This window comes from Myxine glutinosa, chromosome 11 (assembly GCF_964187855.1).
Source record: "Myxine glutinosa chromosome 11, kmMyxGlut1.1, whole genome shotgun sequence".
Lineage (NCBI taxonomy): Eukaryota > Metazoa > Chordata > Myxini > Myxiniformes > Myxinidae > Myxine > Myxine glutinosa.
This window is the reverse complement of record NC_136271.1, coordinates 66,970,677-66,995,812: the sequence shown is the minus strand read 5'-3', so window position 1 is coordinate 66,995,812 and position 25,136 is coordinate 66,970,677. Positions and strand designations below refer to the sequence as shown.

Here is a 25,136-nt window from a genome sequence, read left to right as displayed (position 1 = left end):
CAAGCAGCTTTCCAAAGAAGTCAGACATAAAGTGGCGGAGAAGCACCGTTCAGGAGAGAGTTATAATAAGATTTGAAAGTCACTCATTATCCCTTTGAGTATGGTGAAATCCATCATTAAGAAGTGGAAGACGTATCATCCCACCCAGACTACCCAGATCAGGTCGTCCATCCAATCCAAACTCAGCAGCCGGGCAAGCAGGAAACTGGTTCGGGATGTCACTGCAAATCCAACAATGACTTTGAAAGATCTGCAAGGCTCTATGTCTGAGATGAGGGGGGGGGTCAGTGTTCATCAATCAACAATATACCATTCCATTCACAAAGCTGGCCTCCATGGACAAGAAGCAAGAAAGAAGACATTATTGAAAAAGACGCATCTATAAGCTCATATGGAGTTGATGAAAAGGCATCTTTATGATACTGCAGGCATGTGGAGAAAAGTTTTGTGGTCAGATGAGACAAAAATATAACTTTTTGGTCTATGTTCAAAGCGTTAACGTCTGGCGCAAACCTAACACTGCACATCACCCAGACAACACCATCCCTACTGGCAAGCACGGTGGTGGCAACATCATGTTATGGGGCTGCTTTTCATCAGCATGGACTGGCAAGCTTGTCAGAATAGAAGGGACAATGGAAAGTGCAAAGTACAGGAGAATCCTTGATGAAAACCTGCTCGAGTCAGCCATGAATCTGAAACTGGGTCGGAGATTGATATTTCAGCAGGAAAATGATCTGATGCACAAAGCCAAAGCCACACTGGAGTGGCTGATTAGGAAGAAAATAAATGCCCTTGAGTGGCCCAAAGTCCTGACTTGAACCCAATTGAACATTAATGGCGAGACGTGCAGATTGCAGTCCATCGACGATCCCCATCAAACCTGGCAGAACTAGCGCAATTTTCACATGAAGAATGGGCAGAGATTTCACGATCTCTGTGCAGAGGTGGTAGAGACCGACCCAACAAGACTCACAGCAGTCATTGCTGCAAAAGCTGCTTCCACCAAGTACTGGCCTAAAGGGCTGAATACTTTTTTGTAACCAGTGAATTTTGATTTGTACATGTTTTTTGCAGGTATCCCTGACATGTAACCTCCTTTAACTATAACAGTTTTAGTTTGATCTCTTCAGTTATGAATAAAAAAGTTCATTTGGAAAAATTGTTTCTACGTATTTCTACATCATTCTGAAATATGCAATTTGGTGTCTGTCTGTCTGTCTAACAATTTTTGAACGCAATACATTCGGTCGTTAGTTATCCAATCTCAATGAAACTTGACAGGAGGACTAAGGTTCATGCTTAAACCACTTTATGAGCTCTCTACAAGAAACTTGGTAAAGAAATACCCCCCCCGCCCCCCCCCGATGTTTTTGAAGCCTCACCTTAGATCTACAGCCTTAGATCTACACCTTAGATCTAAGCCTGGTGTTGGCTTAGCGGTTAGGTTGCCGGCTTGGGATCCTAGGATCCTGGGTTCGAATCCCGATCGATCGCTGAATTAACGCCAGGGGGGTTGACTCAGCCTGTCATCCTTCCGAGGTCGGCAAATTGAGTACCAGCTTGCTGGGATGAATGATCACGGTGTGTACCCCGATTTAGAATAGGTGCACCGTATCCCTGCGCATCGTAAGAGGCGACCAAGGGTTGGCGTCAGGAAGGTGCATCCGGCCATAAAAACATTGCCTCAAACAGGGAACCATGATTGTCATGGGGCCCGCAAGGCTAACCCCCTCTCTAGTGGGGGAAATGGCCTTAAAACGATCATTCATTCATTTTCATTCACCTTAGATCTACAGTAATCTATATACCCCAGAGAGAAATGGCCCTTCCTGCTGTTCCTGTATGGAGCGCGTGTACTAGTACTAAATAACACAATTTGGTGTCTGTTTGTCTGTCTGACTGCAATACATTCGGTCGTTACGTATCCCATCTCAACCAAACTTGACAGCAGGGCTCAGGGTAATGTGATGGAGGTTGTACTGACATAATTTCCCCCTTCTCTCCAAATGTGAATAAAAAGCTTATCGTGGCGTTTTGTGGGACCCTCCAAAATACAAACCACAAATACGTACGATTACCTTTTGAAACACTCGCTACTGCTGTTTAATACTAAACTGAAAGGTAGGAAACCCGGGGTGTGTTCAGTTACTAAGCAGCTAGCTGGTGTTTGCCAAGCCAGCCGTTCCTTACCAACGGTTTTGAATGGAGTGCTTGCTTGAATCCTTAAACTACTTGGCGAGTGCTCTACAATAAACTTGGTAACAGAACACTTCCCTGAAGTTCGAGGCCCGAGCCTAGATATTTTCCCACAGAGGATAATAACATGACCCATCCTGCCACTTGTGAGGAGTGAGTGTAATATAGTTCATCTAAATGTGGCATTATTTGTAGGGAGTGAACACTTTTGCAGGCCACTGCATATTTTTAATTGTGTCAGAAACTCACATATTGTCAAACTTGATTACTTACAATTAGATTAGTTTGTACGAATCTAAGTTTTTATGAAAGAATACTGTATGTTGGCAAATGCAGCATCCTGATGCAAGCAAAGTCTTTTTATGAAAAGCTGGCTGTCCTACTACCGTGCAGTATAAATTAATGAGATAAGACAAGCAGCCTATTTTTTTTGTTAAAAAAACTACAAGGCAGGCAATATGCTATGTCGTACCTTGCAGTGCAGGTGTTCTGCCTGCAGGTCTTCAAATGTTTCAGGCAATGCTTCAGCCAGCCTTTCTTGGAAGGCCCCCAGTTTATCCAAGGATTCAGTCATTACTCTCTCACAACTCTCCCACTCCTGCATTTCAACAGGATACACGTTGTGTCATTTACTCAGAAACATCGAGCCACTGGGAAAAGTTTGCATTACCAAAACCGTCATTTAGGTATAGCTGACTGCTGCGAGTGCTGCGTGATTATAGAAGCAGGCCTTAATGTATCTCCAATCCAGCACCATTATATTTTCACCTGAATCTTTCTCTACAAACTTTTCAAAGAATATTACACAAATAGGGGTTACATTATATCTTATCAGGGCTGGCATCGATTTTACAGTGTCTAATTTTGCCGAATGGCCTAGTTCATGTTGGTGTCATTCTTTTATCATGCTGTACAATGTTTAAGTGAAAGCACCACAGGTGGAAGTGAATCGTTTCTTTTGAATGTGCCGACACGAACAATTGGTTTACAGCAAAAATCCCACAGACTATTTGCTGAATAAATAAGGGGCAGGCTGCAAAACAAGCAGGAGAATTGAACGGCAGAAAAGCAGGTACCATAATCTGGACCGACGTGTCACTTAGATGTCGACCTTCAAACAGATTAGAAAATACAACACATTGATGTGAATAGACTCTTTTTAAACGAATACTAACTCGTATTAATAAGCAAGCTCACATTCCACACGAGTCCACTGGTACATGCTGAAATGGCACAGTTGCAGGCGTGTAATAGATCATGGGCAGCAGCTAAAAATAACTTCCTTACACAATGCAACATCTATGCCAGATTCCACAACTGTGCTACTGCCTTGCATGCTGTAGCATCTACTTGCCTTCACGGTGTGCGTTATCTGCAGTTTTAAGCTTTCCAGGCCCATGATTTCTTCCTTCCATTGCCTACGATCTTCGAGCAACCACTTGCTCAGCAATTCACAGCTGGTGGTGTCTGCAGCCTGAATGAGCTCCTGGCCAACAGCAAGCATCAGCAGGATGCATTCTTCGTCAGCTTTCAGTGCTTTTTCTGTGTGCTGTGTGAGGAATAGAGATTTTGTTGTCGGTGGGAGTTGTGCTGCACGATCACTTAGAAGAGATTAAATGATGCTTTAGTGTGTAGGCATATGATAAACAGCTGCACACACGTGCGCGCACACACACACACACACACACACACACACACACACACACACACACACACACACACACACACACACACACACACACACACACACACACCTTAGCATAACTGACCCAAACCCTAAAAGCTGACCAGCATTGTGGAAACATGGAGCAAAATTGGTTGAATACATTTTAAAAGACTGAAATACATGTAGATCCCACATACAAAGGGTGTAATGCAAAAAAGTAAGCCAACTAAAAAAAAGCCAACAACCAACTCTCACGCTGGCATCTCACAGGCATGCTGAGGCATCAATGTGTTTGCCATCCATTAGAATTAGATGGATGTTAAGCTGGGTGTCCCATCTGCTCCCTTTCATTGGTGAACGTTGGAGATCCCACGGTGTCCTTCCCGAAGAGTAGGCGAGCTATCGCCGGCACCCTGAAGAAATCCCAAATTACTGCCCTAACCAGTAGAGGGCACTGCATCAGCAGCACAGCTGTGCCCTCAGCCAACGGTGCTACCTCACAGCCTTGTGCTGCATATGAACGAAGATCATTTCAACTTGTAGGAAAGCAGTGTGATCACTTCAAAAATATAAGCCTGTCCAAAGCCTAGTTTTGGCGTAATAGTTAAGGTGGCTGGCTGAAGATCAGAGTCTTAAGTTCGAGCCCCTGTCGTACCGTTAAATAACAACAGGTATGTTGACTCAGCCTATCATCCTTCCAAGGTTGGCAAAATGAGTACCAGCTTACTGGAAACAGGAGGCACTGCATCAACGCCACAGGCTGCTTATGAAAAAAATAATAAAAACTTCGAAAATGCTTAAAAAAGAGATTAAAATATTATATATGAAAACATATCAACATTGCATTATGCACCAGTACACGAAAATGGCAAACCACCTGAAACAAAGAAATTACACTCTCGGAAATGCGCAAAAATAATTAGTTCACTTGATGCGGTAAAATAGTATACTATTTCAAAAACCAAGTTGTATAATGAGTACACAATTGTTGAAGTGACCCTCCTTACATCACTCCACAACCCTCGCTCAACTAATCTTGCTCCAATCTCCTTCAACCCCCTTTCCCTTGTATATGTTATACCCTCCCCGAATCCAATCCTCTCCCTTCTCCTTGCTTCCCACTTTGCCCTTTCCTTAGCATGTGCAAAAGATAGACGCCTCCAAAAAATTAAAAGGAGATCGAGAGGAGAAAGTACGAAGGGTAAAGGAGAGAAGACTGATGTATGAAGCATGTGGTGGTGAAAGAGGGATGGTCAGTGCTTTCGCTATTTTTGTATGCAAATGCAGTGATACCCCGCTTTGTGCTACCACATAGAATGCTGATTTGTCATATAACTCTTTGTCCTGGAAAAAAGACTCACTAAATATGAAGAAAATCTTTCACAGCATCTATAACACCACTGTTTGCATGTACATGCTCTCATTCAATCAGGTGGAAGTGGGTCACGCTTTAGACGTGGCCACGTCGACCATTATAACAATTCTCAAGTTCACCACTTGCACTTCATCAACTAAAACAAAGTTGACTCGTTCAAGGAGCAGCTTGTTGTAAAAGATGGAGAGCCGGTTAAACTTGATTCGACAGATTTAAGGTCGACAGTAACTTGCACAGCGTCCATATCAGTGACGACACTTCAAGCACTGACGACCAGGCAGCCCCTGAATTCCCCAAGCTCTTATGCTTTCACTCCTATTTGTCTGTCTGTATCTGAGCAGGACATCTCAAAAAGTTATGGACAGATTCGGATGAAACTTAGTGGACAGGTTGGGTATGTGACAAGGACTAATTGGTGCGATTTTGGTGAAGATCCAGATGTGGATCCGCATACTAGAATTTTTTTAAAGTGAATCTGTACCATTGAGAGATTATGGTAAGGCCAAAAACGATATATAGCATAGTATCTTAAAAAGTTGTGGATGGGTTTACGGCAAAACTTGGTGGATGAATTGCGAAGGTGACATGAACAAGCAGATTAGATTTTGGTTAAGGTCCAGATCCAGATTCAGGCTATCAGTGGGATAAAAAGTCTGGTGGAGGTATACGCACTCCTGAGTACCATTATATTGATCAGTTATCCTCGCCAGAGAAGAGGATATTGCATTTGGGTCCGTTTGTCTGTTTATTTGTCTATTTGTTTGTTTTTGTCTATCTGTTTGTCCACACATCATTTGCCAAAGTACACTACAATTTTTACACGTTATCTTTTTTAAACCCAGGGGCAGATGTAGAAATTTTTTAGGGTGGGTTCACTTGAGGTTAAAATATTCACAGATCACAAAATCTACCACCAAGCCTTATTCAAGTCAATGTATTCGTATTCTATTTTTTTCACTCGACAATATTTATCTAAAAGATCTAAAATGTCATGTAAAATGACAATATTTTACAACAAATCTAAACACAGCGTATCGGTAATTAACACAGAGCAAGAGGAGAAAAGTAACATGGCTTGGATTAATTGCTACGTGAAAGAAAAAGATGCATGTGATTGTCCATTGTCCAATGATATCTTGCACGAAGATCATGTGACAGACTAGAACGGCACTCGGTAGGGAGCATACCTCCGCCAGGTTGAACATTTAAAAGTTTTGTATCCCACTGATAAACCGGATCTGGAATCAGACCTGAACCAAAAGTCTAATCGGCTTCTTATTGTCGCGTAACCACCAAGTTTAGTTTTAAAACGAACACAACTTTTTGAGATAACGTGCTATATATCGCTTTTAGCCTATCACTCAATGGTGAATAATTACTTTAAAAATTAAATAATTATCGTATCTGGATCCTGATCCGGATCTTCACCAAAATCGAACCGATTTGTCCTCGTCACACACTCAACCTGCCTACCAAGTTTCGTCCGAAACCATCCACAACTTTTTGAAATGATATACAATATATCGTTGTTGCCCAATCTCTCAATGGCGAAGAATCACTTTAAAAAATTAAGAATTCTCGTATCCGGATTCGGATTTTCACAAAATTCAAATAAATTCGTCCATGTCACACACTCAACCTGCCCACCAGATTTCATCTAAATCCATCAATAACCTTTTGAAATATCCTGCACACAAACAAACTGACAGCAGTGAAAACAACCTTTGCCCATTCCAGATGAAGGAGGTATAAAAGGTATGGGCGGAGGGGGGAGGAAGGGGCGGTTCACGTGCACCCAATGAACCCCCCTAAACACAGCGTACCACCCCCTCGATTTGCCCCTGGAGTACATCTATAAAGTATACCGTACGATTGGAATGTGAGAATGTCTCTAAAGTATGTATTGTACAATTAGAATGCGAGTACATCTACAAAATATTTACTCTAAAACCACACAAGACAAGTCCAGGGTGAGGGTCTGCAATCTTTGATTGCTCATTCTAGTACATATTACAGAATTTATAAAATAATATGTTTACCATCTGTATTATTATTAGCACTATTACCGATACCCAAATGAAGCCTCATATAACGCTCATACATAAGAAATAACGCTACCAGGAATGCATCTCCATATTTAAACAATGGTATAATGACCCCTTTTAGCGCATTTTCGATTAGCGCTCTCTTCTCCAGGAACACATCCTGAGCACTGAGATATTACTGTACGTAATTTGGTCTCTTCATACCGTCTTCAAAATCATTACCATCTATGGGAAGGGTGGGTGGGGAGTGTACAAAGCCTACCTGAGCATCATCCAGCATTGCGGTCACTTCTTGCACGGACAATGCATTCTCTGCATTGCAACCATCCATTGAGGCTTTAAAGGAACCCGTTGTGACCTTGTGGTGTTGCAGTAACTCCTGCAACCTAGAGTGCATTTTCAGGAACTGCTGCCACTTGGCCAACCGTCTATCCAATGAAACACTTATGAGTTGTACTCTGGCAGCCGTGTCACACCACTGAGTGTACATGAGGAACAGCTTGGAACAGAGGTTTTTCCTGTTTGAAATAATGCACTTTGTGTTACCTTAAGCTTATCGGGTGTAATGGTAAACACTGAAGAGAGAGTAAAAGTTTAGAAAGGTTCATCGAGGTATAGAGACCTGTCCACATCAAGCTCTTGTAGTTCCTGTGCTTCCAAAAGGATGGACTCAATTTTGTTCTGGTGGCAAAACATTTCCATTTGCAAAACCTGCAAGAAAATAAAACAACAATAAGTCGTAATTTGTTATCTAGCAAACATGGAAGAACATGTCAAGAATAGAGTAGAGAGAGAAAAGAATCTCAGCAAGGCTGACCTCTATAAACCTCTTCTGCTTCAGAATGTGTTGATAGCTTGGAGGAAAAGCCAAAGCGTTACAGTTCGGGATAATCTCAAAGAAGCAATCATTCCCAAAGGTCTCGTTTACTGCAAAGCTCTCTTTTATTAATGAGGTATTCTTCTTTAAACTGTTGTCAGAATTGTTCTCCGTATGCAAGCTGAAGATCTGTTCCAATGCCTCCAGAAAACTCTGCCATTTGTGGCACTTCTCGAGAAGCTCCAGCTTCCCTAGTACAAGGCCTTGGAGGTTTCTGTGTACAAAGTGACCCGCATGGGTGCAGTTATTTGGTAAGTATAGCAACATGTACACAAGGAAATAAACCAAAATCCTTTTCAATATCATCCGGTTCCTTACAAAGCATTAGTGGCAGTACAGCCTGACCCCGCTTTCTTGGGCCGGTGGCAGTACTGCCTGACCCCGCTTTCCTATATACACTTTATAGTGGTTTATTGGTGGCCTCAAAATGGACGTCAAGGCCAATGTGTGGTAGCTAAAACCTTGCTCAGATTCAGAAGTACCTACACCCAAAATTTGGGGCCTCTAGGTGCTACGGTTCGGCTGTGAAAAATAATGTACAAACGCACAACAGCACAAACATACACACAAACTCACAAACAAACAAATGCACAAAACACACAAATGCTATAATATTTACAAGATGTAATTCAAACTAATCTTGACTTTTTTCTGTAATTTACTACACTCGGGTGTTTTCCATGTCATTTTCAATTTTCTGATTTACAGAAATTTAAAACTATCCACTGACTCTACTCTTGAAAAGTTACCATTCACCACTCTCTGAGTGAAAGACCCCTAACTCTCCTCTTCTTTACTCTTTAGCTGTGACTCCTTGTCCTGTCAGTCAATTCTTTAAAAAAATTATACACGTGTTTTGTCAATACCCTTCATTATCTTAAACATCTCCATCACATCTCCAGCCCCTTAAAATCACCTCCTTTCTCGTTAGAAAGTCCTCTATCGTTCCGCCGCTCCTCATAGCTGAGTATAGCTAGGCCCAGATCAATGTAGTTGCTCTACACAATACCCTCTCCATGGTAACTATGTCCTTCCTCAGATGCAGTGACCAAAGCTGTATGCAATACTCCAAATGAGGTTTCACTAAATCATTGTACAGAGTTGACATGACCTCTCTTTATGGCTGCCTTGCACTGTGCTGTCTGCTTACCCAAACCCCTCCCCCACATCTATTACCACCCCTAGATCCTTCTCCTGTGTCACTCGCTCCAATACTGCCCATTACATTAAATAATCCCTATTTTCATTATTCTTACCTAACCCCAGCACCTTATCTTTCATCACGTTGAACTGCATTTACCAATCTTTTACCTAATCCATTAAAGTATCTCGACTTGCCTGAACCAGTTCACACCAACCCCACCCCCCTCTCTGCTGTCCACCTTACCTCCAAAGCTTTGTGTCATCTGAAAATTTGGAAAGCCGACTCTTTATCCCACAATCCAAATCATTGGTTTAAGTTATGAATAATAATGGTCCAAGAATCGATCCCTAGGGCAGCCCACTTCTTACATCCTCACAGTCAGATATGCTCCCGTTCAAAGCCTCTCTTTACTTCCTATCACAAAGCCAGTTTCCAATCCACTTGACTACATCAAACAGCCACTTCACAAGCCCTCACCTGAGCCAAAAGCTATCTATGTGGTACCTTATCAAAAGCTTTTTGATAAAGTACGTCCACTGTACTTCCCTCAACCACCAATTAAAACTGTCAGAAATAGGTAAACAAATGTATTAGATCTCTAATACATTTGATAATCATGATCTCCTTTAGTAAATCCATGCTGACTACTTCGAATTCTAAAGTTTGAAATTATTCAAATGGTTCCCTATCAGCCTATCCGTTCCTTAAACAAGGTCTCCAACACCTTTCCTATTATTTAAGTCAAACTAACAGGTAAAGTTCCCCAATTCTTCTCTGGATTATTTCTTAAATAACCATGTTACATTTCTCACTCTCCAATCCTCTGATACCTGTCCTGACAGGACTCTAGTGAGCGATTAAAGATGTCCCTCAAAAGATGTCCTCCACTAGCTCCCTCAATACCCTTGAATGCGTATTATCCGGCCCCAAAGATTTATCATCCCTTAATTTTCCTAGCTGTTTCTCTACTTCTTCCACTCCTATATGGATCTCTTCAAGAAGCTCTTGATCACCTCCTGGATAGATTCTCTCAGCTATTGTTGTGTAAATGTAGAAGTAATAGCTCAGTAATAGAACAGTGGTGATTCTAAAAGCATTCTTTTCTTCCCAAGCCACCATGAATTACATCATAAAGCCATCATATTTTCATTGCCCTAAAGTTCAGATGTCTCCAGCCACTCCAATAACACATGAGCAGGACTCCTCAAGCAGTCCAGGGTTGAGTCAGGAATCCAGATTTCTGCCATCTGATGGCATTTTTAACACACAAATATTCACAGGTATCTAAACTCTCCTGCTGATTCTTACCCAAAAGGGTCAAAAATAATGAAGCACGTGATAGATTCTAGTTCTACCAAGGTTTTTGCTAATTCCATAGATCACAGGCTCAATGTGATATGGTAGTGGCTGGGAAAGGTCTGACCTATAAGCTTTGCAAGCCTCAGCAAGCAGCATTTTCCACCGTCGGTCAAGCATCTGTGAATGCTCAAATCTCCTTCCGTCAAGACACAACCTCAGGCCAAGTGCACGCAGTAGCTGCCATTTGGGAATGGCTCGCATCAACATTTGTAGTTCAGCCTATTGAAGAAAAAATAGAAAACATGAAATGCATATATTTGGTCATCAAAAGGAGTTATCAACAACATTTCCCTCAAATGGTCAACATGTTGTAGGAAGTGGAAAATAATCCATCATCTGATGATTAATGTTATCAAACAATAAATTGATATTGTGTTCTTAGGCAGAGAATAATATTGGCAAACACTACCCCATAAATTCAGACAGACAAACGCATTGAGCTCACCTCAAGCTCAGACAAGTATTTTTGTACAACTTCAGAATCACGGGCGTTTGGGACCTCTATCCTCTGCTGTTCCACAACCAATTTCACCTCCTCAAGAATCCTCTCCATCTCTTTTATATATTTGGTAAACATTTCATGTTTTGACTTTGAGTTCTGGGAAGACAAAGAACAGAGGAAACTTGAATGGAAGAAAATATAGTAAAGGGAACATCGGAATTATTAATACTAGGGCATGCCCGTACTATATATAAGCTAGGACGTGCCCGTACGTGGGTGCCCGTTCCTTGCAAAAAAAAAAAAACTGCAAAAAAAAAAAAAACTGCAAAAAAAAAACAATGGTTTGGTCCATTCGCAACGACCACAGAACCCCCCCCCCCCCTCTATTTACATGAATGGTTTGGTCCATTCGCAAAGCCAAAGCGAACGACCACAGAACCCCCCCCCCCTCTATTTACATGAATGGTTTGGTCCATTCGCAAAGCCAAAGCGAACGACCACAGAACCCCCCCCCCTCTATTTACATGAATGGTTTGGTCCATTCGCAACGGCAAAGCGAACGGCGAACGGCTAAATCGCCATAGCTCGGTAAGTACTTGTCCGATTAATTTCAAACCTTGAAAAGGCACATCCTCGGGTCCCCAGCAATATACCTGGCAAGTTTCAAGTATATCGGACCGGTAGTTGTCGAGAAACAGCGGTCACAGACAAACGTACAGACGTACAGACGTACAAACGTACAGAGATTACTGGAATTATAGATAGATGATGGAGAAAAAAACTAAAACGACAATTGATCCATCAGTAGAGCGCATACATTCACCAGGCTGAACAGTTTGCATTTTGTATCCTGCTGATGATCTGGGTTGGGATCCGGCCTTTCATCAAAATCAAATCAATTTGGCCTTGTCACACACCCAACATGTCGCCATAGTCCACAACTTCTTGAAATGTCATGATAAATATCGTTTTTGGCCCCATCTCTCAATGGTGAAGAATTGCATGAAAGTATTTTTTAATATTCATGTATCGGGATCCAGATCTTTACCAAAATCGAATCAATATGTCCTTGTTGCACACCAAAACTGTTCACCAAGTTTCGTCCGAATCCATTCACAACTTTTTGAGATATCCTGCTATATGTCTTTTTTGGCCCCATCACTCAATGGTGAAGAATCACTTAAAAAATTATAGTAGCCAGATCAGCATCCGGATCTTCACCAAAGTCTAAATCCGTCCTTATCACACACCCAACCTCTCCACCAAATGTCATCCGAATCTCTCCACAACTTTTTGAGATGTCCTTCTCAGAGTCAAACAAACAAACAAACAAGACCAACCAATATACTTGAAAAATCTTGGATTTTAGCAAATAACAAGCAGGGGTGAAAACATAACCTCTGTCCACTTTCGGTGGTGGAAGAAATTGGATTAAAAACACCACTCTAACGATCTTTACAAAAGGTAAATCACCTTCACAGTTATTTATTATTTTTGCGTACCCTACCTGAAGCACAGAACACTGCAATTTGAGAAGGTGTTGCAAATACACAAGTCTTTGTTTCACATTGTTCCTTTCCTGGGATAGAGTTGACAATGAATGTGCATCAAACACCTGGGCAAGCTCCTGTTCCAGCTCAGTTAACGATTCCAGGGATTTTAGTAGCCTTGACGCATCTGTCAACCATTCCTGGAGGACATAACCATCAGTCAGCACTCAGGTATTCATTAAAAAGGTCGGTTTATGTCACCTGTTATCAAAGGGCCCCACCCACCTCACATGTGGCCACCTGGCTTTCTAGCTCTTCCAGTAACAGGCCCTCTGTGTCTTGAGCCAACTGGCTCACTGCACTCTCCAGGTGACTCAAGGTATCCCGGATCTTCTGGAGACCAGACTCATGTTTTGCCAGCAACTGGAGTGCCGCCTTGGCCTCTCTCAAGTCCACAGCCAGGTCGTGATACATACAAACCACCCTAAGAGGCGCATACGAGATCAATTCCGGGATAACACTTAACGGGAACCACAACTTCAGTCAATAAAATAAAACTTACAGTGCCATATTAACAACTGTTTGGTCAACTTTACGTAGGTTCAGATATTTGTGCAAACTCTGTGGCATAAATTAATGACGATTAGAGCATTCACTCTGAGCCTGGGAGGTCTCGATTCTGACCCTGGCCGAATCATACCCAAGACTTAAAAAATTGTGCAAGCTGCTTCCATGCTTGATGCACATCATTTAAAAGATAGAGCACATAGTTCTCCACCAAAAGTAGTTTTTAAATGCACGCATGATGACTTTAATTTTAAAATATGATATCATTAAGACCAAAACCGACCTTTGCCTGACATCAGAAACATCTTCATTTAAATTACGGATGGTGTTTGGGAGGCAATGTTTTTGTAAAGCCTCAGTGACCGTGACAAGTTTCTGGATGCAGTCTTTGCTCATCTCCTCCTCACTCTGCAGATGCTAGAGAAAGTAAAATGGTGAAGAGGGTTAAAAACGTGTAACTGGTGGGCATACCATAGTACGCGTTACAGAAGAATAAGAATGCAATACTAGGCCTCACATCAACTAAACAATACAAAACTGCCCCAATAACCACTTATACAAATTACTGCCACAACATTTCTGAACCACTGCTGTGTATTCTTGAGAATACTAACTGGCAAACAAATCTTCAGTTTATATTCGTGATGGGAATCAAAACTAGGATAGGCAGGTCAAAGGTTGGTGTGCTACCTTTGCACAAACCTGTCAGACAGACTCACCATGACTGAGGGGTTCTCAAATATGCAGATATTCCTTGTACATATTGTGAGATACGTGGATGTGATGTCAATGGCTTATGGTAAATTTGGCAATTCTCATGGATAGCACATGCTCTACTCACACCTGATCCAAGGTATGCACGAGCGAATCCATGTGATATATTCAATGGCGGCATTAGTTTTTCGGAGACCCGATACAAAAACGCAATAGTGGCCCAGTGTGAACCGTCATCATACTAAAATACGCAATTTGATGTCTGTCTGTCTCGGCATGTCGGTGGCCGATGCAATCGGTCGTTACCAATCCAATGCCAACCAAACTTGCCAGAACTAAGGGTCATAAGGCAATGGTAGTAGCGACTTGGTTTGCCCCTCTCCTGGGGTTTTGAAGGTACTGTAAGGCCGACACAACTAATGCACGTAAATGTGTACCATGTAGTGCCGCTCCCTGTGGTGGTGGGAGAGGGTATGAATGATGCTTCAGAGCTCTTAATTGTATCACGAGGACTGCTGCTCATTCTTGGAAGGGTCTGTTTCCGCATCTCTGGATGGTCCTCCTGTAGCAGCAATTGTAGCAGCAGCACCAGCAGATGTTCCAGGGCCCTCTTTTGGTTCTGCCACTTGTTGAGTAACGAAAATTTAAGTTAATTTTGGATGAGTTGCAACCCTTTTCGCCTTCTGTTGAGCTATCTTTCGCTTTCCAACATTGCTGGTGTAATTTTGTTTAATCTTGCGCTACTCCAACACAGTTCTGAGTAGACAAACCACAACCTTACTCATACACATTAGACCGTATACACATTTCATTGTGATTCTTCTTGCATTTGTATATATTGTTGCGGATATGAGATTGGCATCCATCCATATCCGCTTGTAAATATTCCCCTATTTCCTCAGTACTTCCCAACTATCCCCAATTCCCCATTCCCTAGTCCCATTTTCTGTAAACAACACTCTGTAGACCCGACCTTCCCCTATTTCCCCCATTAAATGTCGCATCCAGGTCCACCGCATCTCACGTAGACAACTATAGGACATCTTGCTAGTTATTCTTAGTCTATGTCAGTTAAGGACTCGTTTCCATTAATTGTGACTCTTCGTTGCACCAGAATGTGATTGTATGGCACCGTTAGGAAGTTTAGGACCTCCCAATACCTCCCCGCAGCTCTTCTTCACTGTTCAGCAACAACAACAACAACAACAACAACAGCAACAACAACGGCGGCGGCGCGGGGAGTGCGCGTCCTCACTCCGGCTTGGTTAGCCGCCATCGAACATGTGCTCCGACGGGGTTACCACGTAGGGGCTCGCTGTCAGCTCCTCGTCAAGGGCGGAGCCCGGTAACCCCCCGCACCCAATAGAAGCGGCGGACCGATTCCATCTGGGGCGGCGCCAACGAGCCGAGGGCGTGTCACTCCCCGCTGAGCATGCGCAGGAAGAGGGAGGTGACGTCAGATGCGCGCTGGACTTGAAGGAAGAGAGACGCCACCAACCGAGCGCTGTGACACCTCCCTGCATCTACTGGACCGTGCTGTATCCTGTCCCTGAGCCAAGGTGCACCTTGTGCTATCGACTGCCTGTCCTTCCCAGCCATCAATCCCTGTGTAAGTCAGTCTTGTTCCGTTTGTCTGTGGTCTGTCGGGGATAAGATAAGACTGTGTCTAAGTGCCCATCTTTTCTGTGCTTTACCTCTTACCTTGTAATCTACCCCTTTTCTGCATCACCAATTATATCCTCCTCCAGAGGTCTTGAGAACTGTACCCCCTTGTGTCATTTCATTTATCCCAGCCGTTGTGTCCTTTCCTTCATTGATTTAGCGTAGCGCGATTCGGCCAACGTTCGAGTGGAATCGGGTGAGTTGGGGAAGAATCGGGTAAACTGTGCGAACACGGTGGCCATTCCGCTCGGCCCATCATAACATCTAAGTCGTGTCCGTAACAATTGGTGTCGGGAAGTGGGATTGGACCCGAAGCGCGCTTCACGCGCTCGAAATTATTAACGGCGAAATTTGATTTTGTTTTACAAAAATAAAAACCCGAATTTTGAAAGTCGCGCTATGGCAGATCAAGACGGCTGGGTTCCGGTAGAGGAGAGTGAGGCAGGGTCGATCCAGGACCAAATTGAGGGACATGAGGAGAGCGAAGCAGTGAGGATGGCAGGGTCGCAAAATGGCGCCTCGCACATGGCCACGGCGACCGCGCCCGCGACCGTAGTAGCGCCGCTGGTAGATTTGAACCTTTTTTTAATACAAATGAAGGCCCTTATGGCCCAGAATAGCGAGAAATTGAGGGAGGACATGGGGTCCAATAGCGAGAAATTGAGGGAGGACATGGGGGCCAATAGCCAATGGTTAGAACAAAGGATGGGGTCCAATAGCGAGAAATTGAGGGAGGACATGGGGGCCCAGATCGGAGGGTTAGGGAGTAGAATAGAGGGATTAGACAATAGATTAGGGGAAATACAGGAGGGGTTAATGGGGGTAGAAAACAGAATGGCCGTTCAGGAGAATCAAATGGAAGGGATGAAAAAGGGGTTAGAGGGGTTAGAAAACAGCATGGAAGGCAAATTGAGGGACATGAGGGACCAAGCGGAAAGGGAAGTTAAACAAATGGGGCAGCAGATAGAGGGGGTCAGAATGGGGGTAGAAACTAAATTGGATGCTCACAGGGAGGAAATGGAGCAGATGAGGGTGGCATCTGGGCAGGAGATGCAAGTGATGGGAGAAGAGATCAGAAGAGGTGTGAGTGAGGAGGTCGGAGGAGTGCGCGAGGAGGTGAGGCACTGTAAGGAGCGCATGGAGAAGGAGGTGAGAAAGGGGACTGTAAAATTGCAAGGTGGTATAGAGGAGTTGACGCTGGGAGTAGAACAACTGACAGTGGGACAAAAGGAGTTGGGGGACTAGGTAAAGAAGAACACAGCGGTAATAGAGGGTTTAAAATCGACACAGAAGGAGATGAAAAAGGACGTAGGGGTAATTAAAAAAGAGTGTCAGACGGTACATGAGGACCTGACGAGGAAAATGAACAAGGTGGTAGAGGTGATGGAGGTTAAAGAGCGGGAGGTGCGGGAGCACATAGAAAAAAATAAGGTGGAGTTAGAGGAAGAACTTAAGGGGGCGCACGAGGAGATGAAGGAGGTGAAGCAGAAATTAGAAGAAGTGGAAGAAGGGGTGAGCGAAATTAAGAAGCGACGGAGAGAGGATAAGAAAGAGATAAAGGAGGAAGTAAAAGAATTGGTCCAAAGTCTGTGTTCGGATCGTGATGAGGTGCTCATTAACCGGATGAGGGATTCGCAGGTGATGGAGGAGAAGCGAAGAGAAAGAGGACCCGGTGTAAGTGGTGACCAATATGGTCGTGCGTATGATGCGCCAGGTGATTTAATAAGCTTGGGGGTCGAGATAGACCCGGATGTTCGTGAGAGGCCAAGAGTGAGGTGTATGGCTGGTCCGGAGGGTATGGAACGAGGGTGCGAGCGAGAGGGTCCGGTTATGGGAGAGGTGCGAGGTGTGGGTGAGCAAGGTTGTGGTGGTATGGAATGGGTAGCGGGTTGCGGAAGTGTGACCCATGCATCGACACCAACAGGAGTAGTTTTTAGAGGGACAGGGGAGGCACGAGAGCCCCTTGGGGGTAATGTACTGTGGGGGCCCGACCGGTTCGGCCCCGCGCTGACCCCGCAAGGGGCGACGCACGGGGTCCGGCAGGCGGGCAACGACTCGCATACGAGGTGGTCCCACAAGGTCCCACTCGCGCCGTATGACGGTGGGTAAGGGTGGCATCCCTGCCACCCTTCCCATGAGGTGGGGCAAATGCGCTATAGCTTAGGGGGTGTATGGCAGTGAAAACTAGCCCGGGTGGGTTAGGATATTGTGTGTAGGGCCCTAGAAGATGACCTTAGGTAACGTTAAGAGTAGTTAGTGACTGATACCTGTAGTGGGGACGCAGGTAGATTAGAGTGGATGATAATGACGAGGGAGCGCAATAGTTTAAAGGGACGACTGGGAAGCGCAAGTTTCAGAGGGGAGTAGTTAGCTGAGATGATGCCGTGTGGTTGAGAATTGAACAGGTGTGATTGCACAGGTGTGCAACTGAACAGGTGTGTGGAGCAGTGTATGAGTAGTGAGTGTTGTGGATCAGCGCAAATGCGCTTGGGGGAGAGAAGGGTGCAGGCGGCACCAAGTATGAGAGCACAGGTGTGCAAGTACAGGTGTGTGGAATACATGGAGTATTGGAATGAGTGGTGTGGAGAGAGTTGGAGTAAGTGGTACGGAGTGGTGTGCATGGTGCGAAGGTGTGGATGGGGGAAGAGTGGACCCCTTTCACGAGTACCCGGGGCGGGTAGTGTAAGTGTTAGGTAGAGGGTATAGGTAAATTGTGGTTGGAGATTGGCATTTGTGGTGCGGTTGCAGAATGGTATTGTGGATGGGTGCATTAGTGTTGTGGAAATGGCTGGGCGTGTAGCCTGTTAGTGTGTGTAGTTGGTTTGGGCACTCCACCACTGTGAGGATGTCGGCCAGGTGAGGCCGCAGGTGGGCTCTGGGAGCCGTTAGTGTCAGTGGGTGCCTGAGGATCCCGGGTGTGGATCGGGCAGCCCGTGCCAGAGAGGGCACTGAGGGGGTGAGAGTGCGAGAGGGCCTTCCCCAGTTAGTTAGGTTAGGGTGAGGAGCAGGTAAGCTCGGGTGGCAACTACAGTGGTGGAGGTGTGCAGGTGGGTAGACCTGCTGGGAGAGCTACACGTCGCAGCCCAGAAACTGTGCGAGGGCACCGGGAGATGAATCGGGGGAGTGAGACCCCAAATTGAGAAGCACCACAGTTTGGTCAATGGGAATTGGTTTTTAGAACCCATAGTGTAAGTTGGCCAATGGATTGGCAGGGAAAGACCCCGGGTAATGTAAAGTTGTTAAAGTCATTTAGGAAATAGTTAGGATTGATGAACCTGTCGCACCATACGCAGCCACTTACCTGAGGTGATGATGATGACTCCACACCTGTGTTTTCTTTGTTCTGTGTGCAGGAAAGGAGAATTGCTGTGTGGATTTGTGAGACGCATCACGACGTGGAAGACATTGGGGTGATTCCATCTCTCCCTCCTTAGGAGGGACTGATGATGAATTGGTGATGGCAAATTTTGATGTTGAGTTGGAGATGGCAAATTTTGATGAGAGTTGGAAATGGCAAATTTGATTGGTTAAGAGGGAGAAAAGACGAATTTGGTTTATGGGAGGAACGGGGAAGACAGTAGGGACGGTTGTTGATGTGTAAAGTAGATGTTTATGGGTAGTGTTGTGTTTTGTGGATACAGTAAGGGGTAAGGGAGGGGCAATGTAGGTTACCTGGTGGGGGGGGGGGGGGGGCGTACGGTAGGAACGTACCTGTCTCACCTGGTTCCCATGTGCCCCCAGTGTGCATTACCTTGTATTGCGTGCACTTTTGCGCCCTTACCACCTTACTCACTTGTTTTCTTTTGTCTCCCACCTCCGAGGATCTGGCTTTGGGGCAGAGAGAGAGGAGAGAGAGGTGCTGGCTCTGCAGTTGTGGGCCTGTACTTTCGCTGCTTGCTGCCTGGATCGATACACCATATGGACCGCAATTTTTGTGGCCGCCCACCATGGACCGCAGTTCTTTTGCGGGCAAGCACCACCAGTTGATGGACCTCTGGGTCAACGTGGCACCTATGCCATACAGGTGAACCACTTATAGTTGGCCCCCCCCTGACGGCCACAATTCAGAAATGGACGCGGTTGGCGCCTTTCTTTATTTTTAAAGAAGCCAGAAGGCCAAGTGCACTCCAGGAAGGCAAGACCAGCGGCAGAACATCGGCCGGCTGCGACACCACCGGTGACTATGAACACTTTATTGGTGCACCGGATGGTGCTGACTGTGCATAATGGGGTGGTGCTTTTGGTGCGTGGATGGGGTGCTCTGCACATTATTAAAGGCCGTAGGGCCACAGGGCACTCGTGGGTTGGTGTATCGATGCTGGCATGCGTGCTCTCTCTCTATGCATAACATCTGCATGTGTTCCTCAAAGAACAGGTCCTGGATCGTAGTGTAAATATCAGTCTTGTGTAAATAATGCTCCCTACCGGCTGTATGTTTAGTTTGAGGATTCTTTCCGCGATTCGGTTATCCTGTGGGTGTGTTTCTGTTAGGAGAAGGGTGCAACGTCGCAGGGGGACATATTTACTCATTTGTGAACATCTGTAAAACTGTCGCACTCAGGGTTGAGTTAATAGTAGAGGGAACTACATCTGAGTGCCACACTAAAGTAAGTAAAAATTTATCGGGTCGGGACGCCCCGAGGTAGAGAAGGGTGCAATGTTGCGGATATGAGATTGGCATCCATCCATATCCGCTTGTAAATATTCCCCTATTTACTCAGTACTTCCCAACTATCCCCAATTCCCCATTCCCTAGTCCCATTTTCTGTAAACAACACTCTGTAGACCCGACCTTCCCCTATTTCCCCCATTAAATGTCGCATCCAGGTCCACCGCATCTCACGTAGACAACTATAGGACATCTTGCTAGTTATTCTTAGTCTATGTCAGTTAAGGACTCGTTTCCATTAATTGTGACTCTTCGTTGCACCAGAATGTGATTGTATGGCACCGTTAGGAAGTTTAGGACCTCCCAATACCTCCCCGCAGCTCTTCCTCACGGTTCAGCAACAACAACAACAACAACAACAACAGCAACAACAACGGCGGCGGCGCGGGGAGTGCGCGTCCTCACTCCGGCTTGGTTAGCCGCCATCGAACATGTGCTCCGACGGGGTTACCACGTAGGGGCTCGCTGTCAGCTCCTCGTCAAGGGCGGAGCCCGGTAACCCCCCGCACCCAATAGAAGCGGCGGACCGATTCCATCTGGGGCGGAGCCAACGAGCCGAGGGCGTGTCACTCCCCGCTGAGCATGCGCAGGAAGAGGGAGGTGACGTCAGATGCGCGCTGGACTTGAAGGAAGAGAGACGCCACCAACCGAGCGCTGTGACACCTCCCTGCATCTACTGGACCGTGCTGTATCCTGTCCCTGAGCCAAGGTGCACCTTGTGCTATCGACTGCCTGTCCTTCCCAGCCATCAATCCCTGTGTAAGTCAGTCTTGTTCCGTTTGTCTGTGGTCTGTCGGGGATAAGATAAGACTGTGTCTAAGTGCCCATCTTTTCTGTGCTTTACCTCTTACCTTGTAATCTACCCCTTTTCTGCATCACCAATTATATCCTCCTCCGGAGGTCTTGAGAACTGTACCCCCTTGTGTCGTTTCATTTATCCCAGCCGTTGTGTCCTTTCCTTCATTGATTTAGCGTAGCGCGATTCGGCCAACGTTCGAGTGGAATCGGGTGAGTTGGGGAAGAATCGGGTAAACTGTGCGAACACGGCGGCCATTCCGCTCGGCCCATCATAACATCTAAGTCGTGTCCGTAACAATATTAAACATTTATTATTCCACTTAACCTTCTTTCTTGACTTACCCCACACCCCCCATCATTTTGTAACAATCATGTATAGTTAAATATCAGGGGGATTCTTTTTTTATTTTCGAATCATCATGTGACAATGTTTTTTTCCTTGAGGTGGAGCGTTCCTTTTGCTCTGTGTTTATCACCACTTACAAGTTGATGTGTTTTGTTGGTAAAGTGAGACCCTCCTGTCCAACACCAGAACCCTTATCGGCCCCGTCTCGAAAGATTGTGGACCAGGATCGGTCGGGTAGGGGCCATGGTTGCCTCCGGACCCCATGCATGTGTCGCATGGCCCCAACGCCACCACTAAATATACTCCATCTAGATATACTTAAATGAGACACCTGAGGCACTTATGGGTGAAATCCAGTGATTATGAGTTGGATCACCTGAGATTCATATGGCCGAACCAATTCAGTGCAAGGCCAGCATCAACAATACGGTAGCAGACATTACCTGTAGTATTTCCACCCGGTAATGAACAGCGTATGCGCAGCCCTTCAGGGAGTCGATGCTCAACATGGTACATTTTCCTTCAATAAGATGCTCATTGACTGCATCACGCACTCGACCATGCTCCTCCAAATACGAACAAAGAGATTTGAAAGAATTTTTCGCCTGCATTATCTGCAATAAGAACCACAGAAACTCATGCAGTTGTCATGACAGAAGCAACTGAAGGATGTATAGGAGACTGGTATATAAAGATACCTTTTCTTGCAGATCAACAGCTGATTTCTGTATTTTTATCAGAGTCTCTCCCAAAGCACAAAGCAGCTGATTGCTTGCAGGCAGCAACTCCTGTGTGGCTGATTCTACCTTTTCAATCTCATCTTGCTTCTGTTTCAGCTTCTCCTCCAAATCCTGTGCAAAGTACCAATAAGCAGTGACTTTTCTATTACCCAACTTTTTGTTGCGGATCATTCCAAGCAAAACTAAAAACATCCCCCAATACGGTCGTCTTGTTCTTGAAGTGGTATTTTTTTGCATTACACTGCCCTCGTCAGCCGTACAGGCATTGTAAATGAATTGATTGTGTGGAATATACATGGCACATTGAGGGTGGAGATATGGCATTCTTGATAAAATATATTTGGAGGCACAATATGTTTTGCATTTCCAAAACATTTTGCTTGTCAGAAATCATTTGCGACTTCAATCAACTATGTACTTCTTTAACGGACCAAATTATTCCCACCTAATTGTCAGGGTGGCCAAGAAAAGGATTTGTCCCAAGTTTTTCACAAAGCGGTTGGCCAGGCTTGACATTCGACTGAAGCAGGCAATCATTTGAAAATTGACAAGGGTGCAGGTAATAACTCACCTACTCTTAATTTGAGACAAATAACATTCATATATATATATATATATATATATATTCATATATATACACACACTACCGGTCAAAAGTTTTAGAACACCTTAATTTTTCCAGTTTTTATTGAAATTTACGCAGTTTAATGTCTCTGGTGTTGGGCCAGCGGCAAGGGTGCCAGCTTAGGATCCTAGGATCCTGGGTTCGAATCCCGGTCGATCGCTGAATTAATGCCAGGGGGGTTGACTCAGCCTGTCATCCTTCCGAGGTCGGCTAATTGAGTACCAGTTCACTGGTAATTCCCTGCTTGTCGTAAAAGGCGACAAAAAGGGTTGGCGGCAGGAAGGGCATCCGGCCGTAAAACATTGCTTCAAAAAGGGGACCGAAAAACAACAACAACCACGGTCCCCGAAAAAGGCCAACCCCCGCTTTGCGGGGAAAAATGGCCTCTAAAGGTGTTTTTTTTAAAAATGTCTCAATGTACTCTGAAATTAAGCATAGAAACAAATAAACAATTGGAGATAAAAAAGAAATCATAGAATCATTTTGTTTAACAAAATTTAATTTAATTTTTTGACTCGGCAAAGTAGCCACCTTTTGCAGATATAACCACCGAACACACTCGTGGCATTCTTTCTACAATGGGAATCAAATATTGTTCGGGGAGTTCTTCCCAACACTGTTGCAGAAGTTCCCACAAATGTGTTGCACTTGTAGGTTGCTTTGCTTTCACCCTTCTGTCCAGTTAATCCCAAACAAGCTCGATGGGGTTTAAGTCTGGAGACTGTGCTGGCCATTCCATGATTTGAAGCGTACCGTCTTGTTCTTTTCCTCGAAGGTAGTTTTGTCATAGTCTGGAGGTGTGTTTAGGGTCATTATCTTGCTGTAGGATGAATTCCTGACCAACTAGGCGTATACCAGAGGGTATTGCATGGCGCTGCAAAATGCTGTGGTAGCCCTTTTGGTTTAGGGTGCCAGTCACTCTGTGCAAGTCGCCGACTCTGGATCCAGCAAAAGAGCGCCAGACCATCACGCTTCCTCCTCCATGTTTGACAGTTGGTGTCGCACACTGAGGAACCATCCTTTCGCCTACTCGACAGCATACAAAAACCCTGGGTGATGAACCAAAGATTTCAAATTTTGTTTCATCGGTCCATAAGACCTTCTTCCAGTCTTCAGTAGTCTACTGGCGGTGCTTCATGGCCCGGGAAATCCTCTTTTTCTTATTTTGCCATCTTAGCAATGGCTTTCTTACTGCCACTCGACCTGTCAAACCTGCAGCTCGAAGTCTTCTCTTCACAGTTGAAACTGAGACTTGCTTACTTCGACCAGTGTTAAGCTGTGCTTGAAGCTGTTGTCCTGTGAGCCGCCTATCACGCAAGCTGTTGACTCTCAGAAACTTGTCTTCTGATTCTGTTGTGGCTTTGGGTCTGCCAGACCTCTTCCTGTCAGAGTTTTCTCCAGTTTCCAATATACTACTTCCTGCAGTGCAATATTGTCCAAATAATGCTTCAGAGGGTGTAATAACAGTCTGTTCCAATACTGCTTTCATACAGACAGGGGGATTGTAATCAAGTAATCAGCAGAGGTTGGAACACCTGTAGGAATTGTTTGCATCAACTTTCAAGGCTTAATTTACTTACATTGCTGCAGAACAGCTGTAAGTTGTTAACCCATTACTTGTTCCCTGAGGAGGCCTTTTTTTTACAATATAACTGTGCAATTTACATTATTTTCCCGTTTTTGCTAACCTAAAGTTTTTTTTAAAATCATGAGCAGTTTACTGCTTATCTTTGTACAATTTCAGGTTATTCACTGGACTTGAATTGCTTAAATTTCAATAAAAACTGGAAAAATTGAGGTGTTCTAAAACTTTCGACCGGTAGTGTATATTGTTACGTTTATGGGGGTAGGTGAGAGGATACTGTAGGGAAGGTAGGACTGTATAATTGTAGCATGAACCGTGGACACGTAGGAGAAATCTTGATGCACTTAAGTAGGGAAACTGTAGCTTAAGATTGTTTATGTGTCTTCACACAAGAGGTGAAGCAGTGCTAATTAGTGGAGGGATTAAGTCTAATTTTCCCCAGTACTTGATTTTCCCTTTACGTTTTGCTGACAAGGCCGGCCATGAAAACCTCCTTTAAATAACAACAATCTCCGACAGAAGCCAAGCAGAGCAAATCAAAGTAAGCCCCGCCAAAAGGACCAAATAAGGAAAAAGGCCACGCCCTGGGGTGGTGTGATGGAGAGGTGGAGAAAGAGCTGGTTGGCCACGCCCCTGAAGGTCATGATTGGCCGAGACGAGCATGGGGAGTGTCTGTCTGTCTGTCTGTCTGTGTCTGTGTCTGTGTCTCTCTCTCTCTCTCTCTCTCTCTCTCTCTCTCTCTCTCTCTCTCTCTCTCTCTGCAAGAAGGCTGGCCCTTTTTGGTGTGATTTCTGCGCTGGTGCTGTGTGGACTTTTGGCGCTTTGGAGAAGGA

General features: G+C 44.8%; 1 protein-coding gene across 6 annotated transcripts in view; it reads right to left on the bottom strand.

The window, feature by feature from the left end:
- LOC137436726 (nesprin-1) overlaps positions 1-25,136 on the bottom strand; it is a 344,176-nt gene that overhangs the window by 156,081 nt on the left and 162,959 nt on the right. For all 6 annotated transcript variants that reach the window (XM_068130758.2, XM_078786725.1, XM_078786724.1 and 3 more), the window contains 12 exons: positions 22,052-22,204; positions 21,797-21,967; positions 13,448-13,581; positions 12,883-13,081; positions 12,615-12,797; positions 11,111-11,263; positions 10,730-10,884; positions 8,103-8,376; positions 7,908-7,996; positions 7,548-7,803; positions 3,554-3,748; positions 2,672-2,797 (listed from right to left, as the gene is read on the bottom strand). In XM_068130758.2, coding sequence (XP_067986859.2) covers positions 2,672-2,797; positions 3,554-3,748; positions 7,548-7,803; positions 7,908-7,996; positions 8,103-8,376; positions 10,730-10,884; positions 11,111-11,263; positions 12,615-12,797; positions 12,883-13,081; positions 13,448-13,581; positions 21,797-21,967; positions 22,052-22,204 — 2,088 coding nt within the window. The remainder of the gene's footprint in view (positions 1-2,671; positions 2,798-3,553; positions 3,749-7,547; positions 7,804-7,907; positions 7,997-8,102; positions 8,377-10,729; positions 10,885-11,110; positions 11,264-12,614; positions 12,798-12,882; positions 13,082-13,447; positions 13,582-21,796; positions 21,968-22,051; positions 22,205-25,136) is intronic.